The sequence below is a fragment of the Scomber scombrus genome, chromosome 19 (genome assembly GCF_963691925.1).
Source record: "Scomber scombrus chromosome 19, fScoSco1.1, whole genome shotgun sequence".
Lineage (NCBI taxonomy): Eukaryota > Metazoa > Chordata > Actinopteri > Scombriformes > Scombridae > Scomber > Scomber scombrus.
The window spans coordinates 14,057,626-14,071,106 of record NC_084988.1 but is presented as its reverse complement, the minus strand read 5'-3'; the positions used below and the strand labels follow the sequence as shown (position 1 = coordinate 14,071,106).

General features: G+C 41.6%; 1 protein-coding gene across 1 annotated transcript in view; it reads right to left on the bottom strand.

Moving 5' to 3' along the window:
* The window catches only part of asap2a (ArfGAP with SH3 domain, ankyrin repeat and PH domain 2a), a 59,829-nt gene extending 46,909 nt beyond the window's left edge, over positions 1 to 12,920 (bottom strand). The window contains exon 1 of the mRNA XM_062440234.1: positions 12,709 to 12,920. Coding sequence (XP_062296218.1) covers positions 12,709 to 12,834 — 126 coding nt within the window. The 5' untranslated portion in view covers positions 12,835 to 12,920. The remainder of the gene's footprint in view (positions 1 to 12,708) is intronic.
* Positions 12,921 to 13,481: the final 561 nt, after the last annotated feature.

The following is a 13,481-nucleotide window of genomic DNA, read 5'->3' as shown; positions in this document are numbered from 1 at the left end:
GACCCAGTTTTGATGTGCAAATCCTGGGCAAGACTTGACATCATGTTAATCCTATTAATTTCAGCAACGTGGTTACTGTTTATAGAAGCAGCAAAAAGTGAAGCTGCATGTCTCAGTAAACCAGACCTACTATATTTTCCTCATGATTTTCACATCAAAAAGCAGATTTACAATATACGTTCATTAGATATAAGCGTCACTTCACAATATGAGTCTTGAGCTGTGATATTTTCATAAAAATCCAAATGAACCACAAAAAGTCCAAATTCTCTGGTTCAAGCTTCTCAAATGTGAATATTCTCTGGTTTCTTCAGTCCTCTATGATAGTAAACTGAATATATTTGGGTTGTTTGGGAAATAAGGCATTGGATAATGTCACCTTGGGCTTTGGGAAACAGTGATCTTAATTTTTCACAATTTTCTGACATTTTATGGATCAAACTAATCAATTAATCGAGAAAAAATAAATTGACAGATTTATTGATAGTGAAAATAATTGTTAGTTGCAGCCCTAAAACTACCAAATTTTATACAGAATTTGGCCATGTCTCTTTTTTCTTCATTTTTAATCACTTTTCAGAAATACAGACAACATACAGTGCAACATAATGAATGCCTTTGAGGACACAAAAACAGAGTAGGTCATTATCCCTATTTAAACATATTTTCACCTCAACATCTAGTTCTGGCCATTTAAAACAAATATAACCACTTTTGCCAAAAAATGTGGTTAAATGACACTTCATATGAACAAGTTTCAAGCCTACGTCAGCTATAAAGACAATCGACCACTGGGATTGTCACAGTGGTTGCCCAGCCACCCCTACCTCCTCCCTCTTGCAGCACGTGGCATCACTGTGGGGTGTTAACAGGGAGGACAAATATACCAGCATGAAATGCTATAATGAAGTGCTGGTGTGAACAGTTGGTGCAATACAGCACAATTCTGCTTTCCTCTATGGCTGCCAACGGTTTTGTCAGGTCATCTCAAACCACTCTGTGGAGAATTCCCCTCAAGAAACATAAATAAAACATCACATCCTTGGCAGGCCCTCATGTCCACTACTTTACAGAATGAGACATGTCAGCTTTTATGCAGGTGTGGCGTTAAAGCGGTCACTTGGTCCAGTGTATTTTCTGCTGGCCAGCTTGAGGCCGGACACAGAGTTGCTGTCTGCAGCTCCACATGTGGCACAGTCAGAGTAAACACAGGAAGGGCACTTTCTTTCTACCTCAACATCCTCGGAGGAAAAGCTGTGACTCATTCAAAACATATGTCAAATATACAGTTCAACCCTGTGGGCCTGGAATTATCCTGCAGACATTAAAGAGAATCCAGATCTCTGAGGAAGCTGTGCTCAAGTCAAGCTATTCCCTGCAGTTCATACATTACAAACTGTTGCATTATTGAGCTGTCAGACAACAACGGTAGCTCTACTATAAGACAGACTTAAGTACAGGTTTGATTTTGAATCCATTCAGTGGTGCCAAAACTACAAATCCACTGAAAAAAAAATCAATCTGAAAACACCCTTTAAAGTGTTTCATTCACAACTTCTCTCCATGCTGAGTGAGTAAAGTCAATATTTGGATAAAGTGGGTTCCATCGAGCCGACCGCTAACAGGCCATGGTTGCAGGGTTGCTCTGTTCTCTCAGACAGCTGAGATGTGTGTAGTCAGCCTGCCCCGGGGCAGAATGGAAAACTCCAGCCTGCAAGTTCAGTAGGAGTGTGGGACGCAGAGAAAGGGAGGAGGAGGAGGAGAGTGCTTTTTTACTATGTCATAAGACACACACACACACACACACACACACACACACACACACACACACACACACACACACACACACACACACACACACACACACACACACACACACACACACACACACACACACACACACACACACACACACACACACACACACACACACACACACACACACACACACACACACACACACACACACACACACACAGCACCACAAAGCTACTGAAATCTTACACTGTGAGCCAATTTCCACCAGAGACGGATCATAAACCTGCGAGAACCCAAAACGACATTAAAAACTTCTCTTGTGGGAATTATGAGCTTAAAGCCTCAGTGCTAGCAAGCTGACTGCAAGTTATTCAAACATCTCATCTACCTTTTGGTATTTTAGTACAGGGACACTTGGTGCTTTACAGCTCCTCAGTGTCAGCACTACAAAGACAACTGCTGGACCAGGGCCTTAACCAAAAGCTGCCAGAACTCACACTGGGATGACAACATCAACTGCAGTGCTTAAAGTTTTAGAGAAAACAAACTTTCATCTTAACTGCTGAGGTGTTGTTCGGGGCGTTTCACATTATATTAGGTGAGAGACCACGGCCGAACTTTTGTTTACGTTTGGTTTTCCCAGACGGCTGCATTGCCGCTTGTTCCACATGTTCTGGTGTAGATACTTGGTCAGAGGAAGCCCCTTGGCAGCAGACTTATCAAAGCATTAAACCTAAAAAAAACAAAGTGTAAAGTTTAATGCAGTGTTAATTAGTGTTCTAAGGTGAATAATTATTCAATTAATTGAATTCTTCAACCGTGATCAAAGAACTTTGATCACGGAGTAGGGTAAAGTAGGGAGTAAGCACATGAGTAGACTTCAAATAATCACATCTGTCAGGCTCTGAAATACTACAGGTAAAAAAGTCAGTGTAGACCTGATGGCACCATGTTTAAACCTGTTAAAATGGTGTGCCCAACTTTGAGGAGAGTATTTAATGAAGTCTATAAAGTAGCAGGAGGCTGATAAAAAAACTAGTTTGAAGGAGGGGCTGGGAAATAGAGACCAAATGTGCTGCATTTTGAAGGGGGAAAAACTGACTTCACCTTGGAGTTTCTCTTTGGCTCTTTCATATAAGTCATATGTGTTGACCTCATGGTGTCAGAGCAGAAGTGGAGCCAGAGGCAACGTGCCCAACAGTTACCACAAGGTACGGATGATGATGCCAGAAAGAGACAGAGGGAAAATTACCTGCTTTCTCCTGGAAAGTACTGCAGTGAAACAAGTTACTTTGAACTCCGCTGGGAACATAAGACTTGAAAAGAGTTTCACTTGACATGAACCCAGGTCTCTTCATGAAAACTCCACTAACAGTGCAGCATCAGAGTTTGAAGAGAAAGGAGGATTCGAACTAAACTCTTTCAAGATGTTGCCTGTTCTACAAATGGAAGACAACACTCTTACTGAAACTAGGATTTTCAATATGAATTAAACCACAATCCAACCAATCAAGAATTTGGTTTAATGAATGAAAAACGCCCATCATAAGATCCAAAGGTGACTTCTTTGATTTACTTGTTTTGTTTAATCAAGGTTCAAACACCTTGGTGGTATTCAATTTACACTTTTATAAAAAAGCAAATATCCACAAAACACCACAACTGAGGACCTCAAACTCACAGATGTTTGATATTTTTACTTTATAAATTATCTGGATATCAAAATTTCTGTCGATTTACAAATTTTTGAATCAACTAATTGTTTTGGCACTACACAATACAGTCTTAGATTACGCCTTAACTCAAATAATTGCAACACCAGACAACCAATTTGATTTGGCTCGTCAAAAACAATCTGACTAAAACTCCCCCGAGAGCCTCTAAGGAGTTCATTTTAAAAACTGTTCCACCAACAGAGAAGAAGTCTGGATCGGCTCTGAGTGAAAGTGACAGCAGGACAACACAACTGTGAGGATTCACCCCTCCCAACCGACACTGGCCCCAACCGAAGCCAAGTGGCCATGACTACAAATCAATGGTAGAGTTCATTAATGAAGAGGCGAGGCCTGTCTGGGAACAATAGCAATCAACAGGAGCCGTCTCAGGCAATCTGGGCTTGGACACTATGATGGATGAGAAGAGCTTTATGTCCCCCTTTACCCCCTGTGCCCCAAGTGTCCAACCCCCTAGCCTCTGAGCAAGACAGCGAGCAGCCACTGTTCCCTTTAACCTCAATCCCCTTCCTCATGCAAGACTGAAAATTTCAACCCTAATTTTTGACAACTCTAATCCAAAATTTTCAGACCTACCAGGCCTCACAATGGCCAATAGGCTCCACAAAAAGTAATCAATTCACTACCAAGTCCCAATACACGCACACACAATGAGGTGTACAAAAATGTGAATAGATCGAATCACATCTTAACAGTCAAATCCCATTGGGGAGATAAGCGAGATCATGGCTTTGAATCGATTGGGACAGGACCATGACCTTCGCCCCTGGTAGATCCATAGGGAGGGCTGCTGCATCATAATGAGGTCCTGGATAGAGCCTGTCTCTGGCTGATAACAAAACCCCTGGTCTATCAGACCCTAGAGGGTCGAAAGACACCTCTCATTTCAAACAAAGATCCAATAGGAAACATTGCGGTCACATAGAAGATGCAAATTGAACTGTTTGGTACAAAATACAAATATCCAAAATAAATACAGCCTTATTAATGTAATAAAGTCTAATTACTGTCTCGTCTTGGCACTTACAACATTAATTCAAAAGTGCCACGTGGAAGTACAGGATGCCAAAAAGCTTTCATTCGTGAAGATCAGGTTGATTTTCCACCAGAACTCTAGGAGTTACTGACGAGTCATTCAGTGTGTTGTGTTCTCTTGTATTTACTGTTGGAAGATTCATGCTCCTTTCTGACTATCAAACTAAAATCTGAGCAACTTGGTGGAAACAATCCTAATGGGTGGTCTGTCCAGTCTTTTGTAAGTTTCTGCCAGTCTTCAGCTTTGTCCCAAGCTTAACCAAACCATAGAGGACACAAGAGTCAAGCCTCTATAATATTCAGCTGCACCCTCATGCAAGACCAAAACGATGAAGAACTTGCTCATCATTCTACAGCTCCTTGTACGGGTAAATAAAGGAAACTCATCTACAATAAAAACCGAGAGTTCTCACTGAGGATTTGGAAGAATGAATGAAGTTGGCTTTGCTTCAATGTATTTGGCCTGCTCTGACGCATTAACTACAGTAAGGCAAAGTCAAGGGACAGTGGGGACAGGGGATATGGAGTGTGGTTGAAGGCAGAAGCCAGGACTGCACTGATCCTGCCAGAAATCCCTTTTCAATTATAGGGAACATTAAGCTTCTTAGGTGGTATACTCAAGACTGGCCAGAGTGGCTGGGGGTTTGGTTTGCTCACTTGGGCCAAACTGCACATTTAGGCCATGTGTGCGGGTGCTTGTAGATCCACCCTGTGTCTCTAAAGCTATTAGATGTGGATTGTCCCTGCATCGATAATCCTACCGTCTGAAGCCTTGTTAAAACTTTCCTCCAGGCCACCTGTTCCACGGGGGGCAGCTGTTTTCCCCGGCCAGGCCACAGCCGTTCCCGCCAGCCATGCGAGGAATCTCGGCTGAAGGGGGCCAGGCCTTTCGTTGGCCCGGGAACAACTCCAGCATCAACACACAAGCTGACAGACTGACACATGGAGAAGAGTTACGAGAGCACACTTGCCTTTGGATGTTAACACATCAGCCATAAATCACTGCACTTTTAATGAGACGTTTCAGCAAAAAAGCAGTTGTAGAGAAGGACAAGTGTCTTGTACTGCAACAACCAGTTAGGCAAAGACAAAGTAGAATAACCAGTGAGTGAGCGGGACATTGAACAAGATATTATCATGTGTAAACAGAAAGAGAGAGTTAGAGTCAAGTTAAAGCATGTGCCCAAAAACAACTGGTGGCATGAGATTATGCTCAGAGGTCTCATAAAGAGATTTGAGACACTCATAGCAGGCACTCATTAACTGTTTTTTTAAACTCATAAATTCAATGAGAATCCACTTGCCACTTTACAAGCCTCATTATCTTATTGTACATCAACATCAGGAATGCTAGGGACAGTCTGAGAGAAGCAGACTGAGGGTTAGTAAAGCCTTTACAGCCAGTGCCAACAGTTGCCTATGCATGCTGTGAATACCATCGCCATTCCCAGAGGTACTCCCCAGTAATCTCTCGACAAAATCAAGCAGCAAGGCAACGTGCCTTACCAGTGCATAGCTGGCATGCCAGTGTGATGGACCTCTGTTGGACGAAATAATAGCCAGATGGAAGACTAATGACGATAGCCTTCAGGACCAAGTCAGCCTACCCCCTCAACACCAGTAATGGCCCATGAAAAGCTGACTTGGCTATAAATAACCGTTATTCATCCGAGAAAAATGAATAAACTGGACAAAGGGATATGGGACAGAGAGGGAGGCGTAGTGGGTGGGTGGGTTTCTGGCACTACATACTGCGGGGGAAGGCACATGCCATGCCTCTCTTCAGATACTGACCTACAATCACTGGAGTATTGTGGATGGTTATTTGTACTTAAGTGACACACAAAATCCCATATTGCTTTTACAATATTCATGTCTCTTAAGATGGTATATAATTATTCAATTAAAACTTAGGATAGTAAACCAATAAGACGCCACCACTGCCATGTTCTCAGGAAACTAAATCATGATAATTTCACTAAGTTTTAATGCATAAATACTTAAACATGCCCTTTGGTAAAACCTCCTTTGAACATACATCTGTCTCTTAAGGGATCAATTTGTGAAACTCTCTTCTCACAGACCTAAAAAGGGATTCACGATAAACTCAAGTCTAGTAGGTTCTACAAGTTTGTTTTGTGATGAACTGTATTTGTATTTGTATTTAAGTATTTGTATAGAGACTTGTCTAGGGATGATGAGCTTAAGCTATGAATGCTGCAGTATGCGGCAGTTTATGTTATGCGAGACTGACCGAGGACATCAAGTGTGGTATAGAGGGTCAGGAGCAACTGGAGGATATTGGTATGTCAATCAAACAAACTTTATTTATAAAGCACTTGTCATATAGATTACACATAAATACACTGAATGTCCCAGACTGCGTAACAAGCAGGAACTCTACCTGTCAAGCAACTCATTGTAAATTACAAAGCAGCTATAAATTTCATGAATCATAATGTGTCTCTGTCTGTGAAACTGTGAGCAGATCTTGAATGTCAAATAGTGATGGTTGTTTTGCAGCCACAAACTGAAATACTCAGCAGTCTTTTGCAGTCTACTGTATGAGTCAGGTCCGTTTCATACCCATTGTATGCAGTCGACGTTTAAAGCCGGCTGTTGATGTAATACACAGTGATCCTAATAACGGATCCACTCTGCAAGAGAATTAGTAATCCATTAAAGCTTTAAATGTCAGCCACAACTCCTCAGTAAGTGCAACACTGCAATATTACTCAAACATACCTGCCTGAGCTAGAAGTTGATGCACTTGAGATTTGTTCAAGGAGAGAACTTTATTGATTGCATCATTTCTGGAGTCTTTGTCTGCCCGGCAAGATTCAGTAACTGGAGCATAAAAACAGTCACGTGAAAAAGTCAGGTGAAAAATAGCAGCAAGACGACTAAAATGTGTGCCAGCTCTAGCCTCAGACAGACATCCTGCAGACGTCCTCGTGGGTTTTTCACGGGTAAGACAAAAGCACTGAGGCATTTTCACAGAGATCGATACTCAGGTCAGCTCAGCCCTCGGGGCTAATGCCTCCTTCAAATGGAGCTTGTGAGCTCGTGTTTTTGACACAGAAAGTTGAGTACACAATAGGCTTTGTTTTAAAGTGGTTTACCTTGTGAAAACACTGTTGTTCTGCAACTAAAAACAAAAATTTAGACACCTTGTTTTTTGGGGGGAAATGAAGAATCAATCTACAAAATATCTCAACAGTGGAAATTGACTCTTGAAGGCATCGACTGTCATAATAACTGAGATGTCACCTCGAATCATAAAATCAATACATAAACATAAAGTGTAAGGAACATTTGATAGTCTGGTTTCAGTTATAGCATTCATAGTGTATTACAGGAGTCAACACTTGCCACTCCACTCATTTTGAATGAAACTATGAGGGGAAACCCAAATCATGGAGCTCTTATTTCTGAAAAAGTGTGGACTGTGGTCTTCCCAGAGGAAAGTTAAACACAAGTGTGGAGGAAGAAAAGCCCTGCTTCACAGGAGCACAAAGGGAGGGTCATGACACAAAGCTTAACATCCTCTTACTGGATAAACAGGTTTTTATTGCTGTGGTTTTACCAACATACACACACACTCACACATGCATACACACACACACACACACACAAGCTCTCTGAATGCCCTCTAATAGCCAGCAGTTTAAGACTACTAATTAAGATTTCTGTCAGATATAATAGAGTTTAGGAAGAAATAATTGCACAGTATTGCTCACCCATTAACGTAAAGCCTCTGAGTGCTTGAGTGTCCTATCCTGTTAAAGTGTTTAACCTTTTCCACCACGCCCAACCCGACCATAGAGCCTTTTTTGTCTTTTTTTGAGGAGTTGGGTATTTTCAGGAGGACATAGCAGGTCAACAGTATGCAGTATACACATAGAAGTACTATACTATACATGATCTGAAAGCTTTTTTCCCGGCATAGACACCTTTATTGACAGTAATGAGACAGGAAATCACGGAAGAGAGGTGGGTGTGACATGCAGCAAAGGTCCGCTGCGTACGTGGATGCGCTCTTACCCACTCCACCACCTGCGTACCGATTTGGTGCAAATTTAACCCATTTTGACCACTTGAAAAAATGATAAAAATGCACAAAAATCCCTCCAAAATACCACTTTAAGAAACAAAAGACTTTGAGGAACACCACAGATCCATGCCCGAGGTCTTTACTTTGTGACTGTAAAGTTTGGTGAAGCTGTGATTATCTTAGAGGTAACAATAGGTCATTTTATACAGTGAGGTCAAGTTTTTAAAAAAATGTTCTCACCACAATGAAATGGCTACAATGTGAACTAACATCATCGCACATGAATACAATTGGGCTTACTGAAGCCACAAGAGTCTCAGCTTTGAAGAAAAGTTTGTAGAAAAAAAACCAAATATACCATTTTTAGAATGGGCAAACATAACTAATTTATACTACATGCAAAAAACTGCAGGTTAGGGTTAGCTACATGGGATTAGCATAAAGGGTTGAGTGGTCAAAATGGGCCCTCACCTAAATGTAGCCTAACTTTGGAGCATTATTAACCCCCTTCCTTCCAAATTAGCATGACATGTTTGGTACCAACAGATGCTTTAGGTCCTCTAGTTTCATAAGATACCAGAATGAATCTCTAGCTTTAAAACTGAGCTACAGCCTCTGTAAGATAGTAATGTCGGCCGAGGACACCGGTCTCCTTGAGGGGTTTAATAGGTTAAAGGCTTCCTGTAAACAACAAGACAAGGTCTGCTTTAAAAGGATTTCTAAGAAAGTAACAGAGTGAGTGCTGCAGCTATTCCGCACAAGTGGAACCTCGATTTAGAAACACAGAACATTAGATATGCTCCATTTCATGCAGACAAGATAAGATAGTATGAAGGAGAAGCATAAGGGAATGAGACAAACCTTTACTGGAAAGACCTATAAACGGCCTAAACAATCACTAATGATGGCACTGCTGATTTGCCAAATTTCTCTTAACAGTTGATTTTGCCATTTGTGCTACAACATTAACAGCGTTTTGAAGTAGACTGAAAACCGTTCTGTTTTCCAGCATTTGATTAGTTTTATTGTGCCAGATTGTTCCACTTGTCCACAATCATGTGTATTTGTATTCACTGTGTGTTCTTCTTATTTATGTGAAGCACATGAAATCTGCCCTGGAATGAAAGGCACTGTATAAATAAAGTTCACTTAGATTTTAGAGTAATCAAAACATATTACAATACATGCCAGGAATGTGACAGGAAATTAATGATTTTTCCACAATAAATAAATTATACAGCTAATGAGAACATATTTTTCCCCATCATGTAGTAGCTCTTCACTTCTACATTATTTATTAAAGCTGCACTATAGAGTGAAATGAAAGTCATGCTGTGTTTGTGTATGAACATATCTACTGCAGTATACTAATCAGCATTAGACTTTTGGTTGAATGTTTTTTGGACATTTTGAATAGACATACAGTCCACAAGTGAGGGTACTCTCAGTGATTATTTCTCTATTCTAATTGGTAACAGGACTGACATTAACATTAATCACAATATTTTCCTAGCAAATTCATCTCTGTTGCCAAGAAGTGACGGCCACAAAAAACTGAACACATGCATTTGAGGTTAATTGTAGGATTTGCTTTACAAATGTAACAATGCACCAGCAGACTCTACTATAGCAGCAACATTGCACATCCAAAATAGGGTACAAGGCACTAATTCCCTTTATTCAAACACTATATCAAAAATGTTTATAATACATATTTTTAAAAACTGATACCATCTTCATATACACAATATGTTAAGTAGGACCACACATGGTTGTAGCCAGCAACAAAAGAGAGCTCACTATCAAAATTCACAGGTGCCACTTCACAAAACTGAAGGCATCTTGTTAAATGATACATCAGCCCACTGTAGCATTACAGAACACTGTGCTGCTGCGATCGGCCTGTCCTCAGCTATCTGATCAAGGGTAAAAACTAAAAAGAGAGTACTTACAGTACACAACAAACTGCTGATCTCCAGGAGGCCAGAATCAGCACAAAGCTTCAAACTCAGCACAGTGCTGAAGACGGTACAGTCTGATGTTCTTATTTTCATTTGGTGTTCATGAATATACAGCATGTGGGCGTATTATGATACTCAAGGGTGAAATCAGATTTTAAAAGTGACTTTAGTTTAGGAAATGTCTAGACCAACATGAACAAAACAAAAATGAACTTTAAAATATGCACGCTTGTGAATACCGTGTGTGTACATGTTAATGTGTTTATGTTTGTGTGCGTATGTTTGAGATTCCAGGCAGGCCGACGGACAATAAGTGGAAGTGTTCCCCGTCCATTGCAGTGTTTAATTAGTCAAACAGACCAAAGTGAGCGAGGTCTTGTTGTGCCAACAATAAGGCCTGTTCCCTGAGCCAGAGTGCTGGGAGGTCAACGTGAAACAACAACACGCTACTCCACGTCTCTGGAACAACAATTCAGCAGCTTCAACAGCAAAACTCTCTAAACATAGTTGCTGAATTAGATTCTCAACCCGACAATTCAACTTCACAGGCCAGCAATTACTGCTGACCTGCTATTTAAAAACAGTAAAATATACACATTTATTTGCTTACTCCTACATAAAGAAGCACATTCCACTCTACGAGTTGCTGAAATCATTCCCAAAAGCAGATTAATTCCTATTTTAAAACCACCAGCATCAGGAATTGTTTGAATGAAACAGTGTGTAGCAAGGTGTCTGGTGCTAAACTGAAGCACCTGCCAGGCTGAGCAGGTGTATGTCTGGCTGGCTGGCTGGCTGGTTCAGTCCTCCATAAACACAGGTTAAAAATAAAGCCACAACCCTCACCAAAGGGGAGGATCAGGGAGCTTAAGGCAAAGTTGACACTTAGCCCAGGTGTGGATTAGTTGAGTAAAACTGACATTGATTCATCTCATCACTGCACATCTTACAAATCCTGACGTGTGTTTTTGGAAAAAAAAAGGGGGTTTTTGGCACAAAATCTTCTGTCACGGCTCCATTTGGATGACAAGGAGAACTTTTCCTCTGCAAAGTCGGGAGGAAAAGATCCACCCTTCCCACCACCCCCCTTCACATCACCTAATGTCTTACAAACGTACTCCAACTTATAAAGCAGAGACACACTAACACACATACACACCTCCATGCTCATGTGGGAAATTCTATTTTTACCATCAGGCAGGGCGAGGCTCTGCCAGGGAGCACACAAAGTAGGGAAACTATAACAACGGAGGGAGGGAGGGAGGGAGGGAGGGAGGGAGGGAGGGAGGGAGGGAGGGGAGGCTGCGGAGGGCTGACAGGGAACAAAGCGGAAGTGTCCTTCCTCCTGATGACCTGCAAGTTAAAGGAAGAACACAAAGTGCTCTCTGTCCACATTACAGTGCCATGCAGCTGCAAACTGGGGCAACAGCGTAATTCATTTCCTGCTATCACTGTGGGAATGATAATTAACCCAAAACACACATAGTAACCACAACTGGAAAAACTATGGATGCGTAGATTGTCCTTTTTGTTTATTGTCCACGGTTTACTGTACACCTTATTTATTTCTCTATGTCTGCTCTGTACTCATGAGATCTTTTGCACGTCTGACTGTCCTGAAAGAGGAATCCCTCATCAGTTGCCCTTCCTGACGCTCTTCCTCTTTTTCTTATCTTAATTGAGGGTCTACAGAGAGAGTAAAACCCTCTATGGAACATCTTCTGTTTGTGATTTTTGGACAATACATATATATATATATATATAACTGACTTGGCTACACCTGCTCTTGCTGGCTCATCATTTAGAGAAGGACAGACCTAATTCAACTGCTACACTATGGTGCCAGCACAGGAATAAAAGACCTTGTGTGGTTGTTAGAGTATAAATATGGAAGATAAGACATGGGAAGAGGTGTAGTGGAGAGTAGTTGCTTTACACTTCGAAGAGAGCTGACCTACTATTCTGGACTGACTGTTAGCTCTTTATAATTAAGTAAAAGATGCTTTTACACCCCAGTTTATTTGATTACCCAATGAAAGTTATTACCAACCATATGTAAATATTGTCCTAGAAGATTGCCTTTCTGATTAAAATCAGATTAGTGAATGTTTGCCTTTGTATTTATAGGAATGGGGAATATATTCCCAGTCCCACCAGACTCACTCACCTCCTCCAGAGCGGTCACAGTATTCCTGCAGTGGGACATCCTGGTGGTGAAGTTAGAGGCAGTCGGCGATTTATAATCTTCATTCGTCTCTGCCACAAACTCTGAAACTGTGATTTGGTCCGGCATAATTAATCCCTTTTCTCATATAAAAAAACAAAACAGAAGAAGTACTTTTCTTAATCCCCTCCTCGTCACTAGTACACTTTTAGGATGGAAAACTTCACAGCAGCAGTGTCTTTGAAGGTTTCAGTGGAGAGTTAACCATCTCTGGGTGTGTTTATGTCATTCCCTTGTTTGCTGCCAGTACAATCTGGTGCAGCGGTGTCGCACGCCGGCTGGAGGACTCGCAGCGTTGCTCACACCGCCACAAGGTGATGGATGTCCCTCCTGCCTTACTGCGAAACTACTCCCTTCCCATTCAGTTTTCACAGGTCGCCCTCTCCTCACAGGAGAAAGTGAAGCTTCCTCGGCAGAGCCCGGTGTCCTCTCTCCGTGTTCCCAAAATATCCGACTGACTAAGCGGGGTTGAACTTCTTCTTGTTCTTGTTCTTGTTCTTGTTCTTGTTCTTGTTCTTCTTCTTGTTCTTCTTCCTCTCCTTCTCCCAAGCCCCGGCGGGTAACAACAACCAGTCGTTTCAACGGGAGCGCAAGAAATTGACAAAGCTAGAGGAGGGGGATTCAATGGATGGGAATCAGCCAATCAGGAACATTGGCTGGTAATTGGGAGCCAATCAGCGTCCATGGAAGGCGTGAACTCATGCTGCCTTCAAATG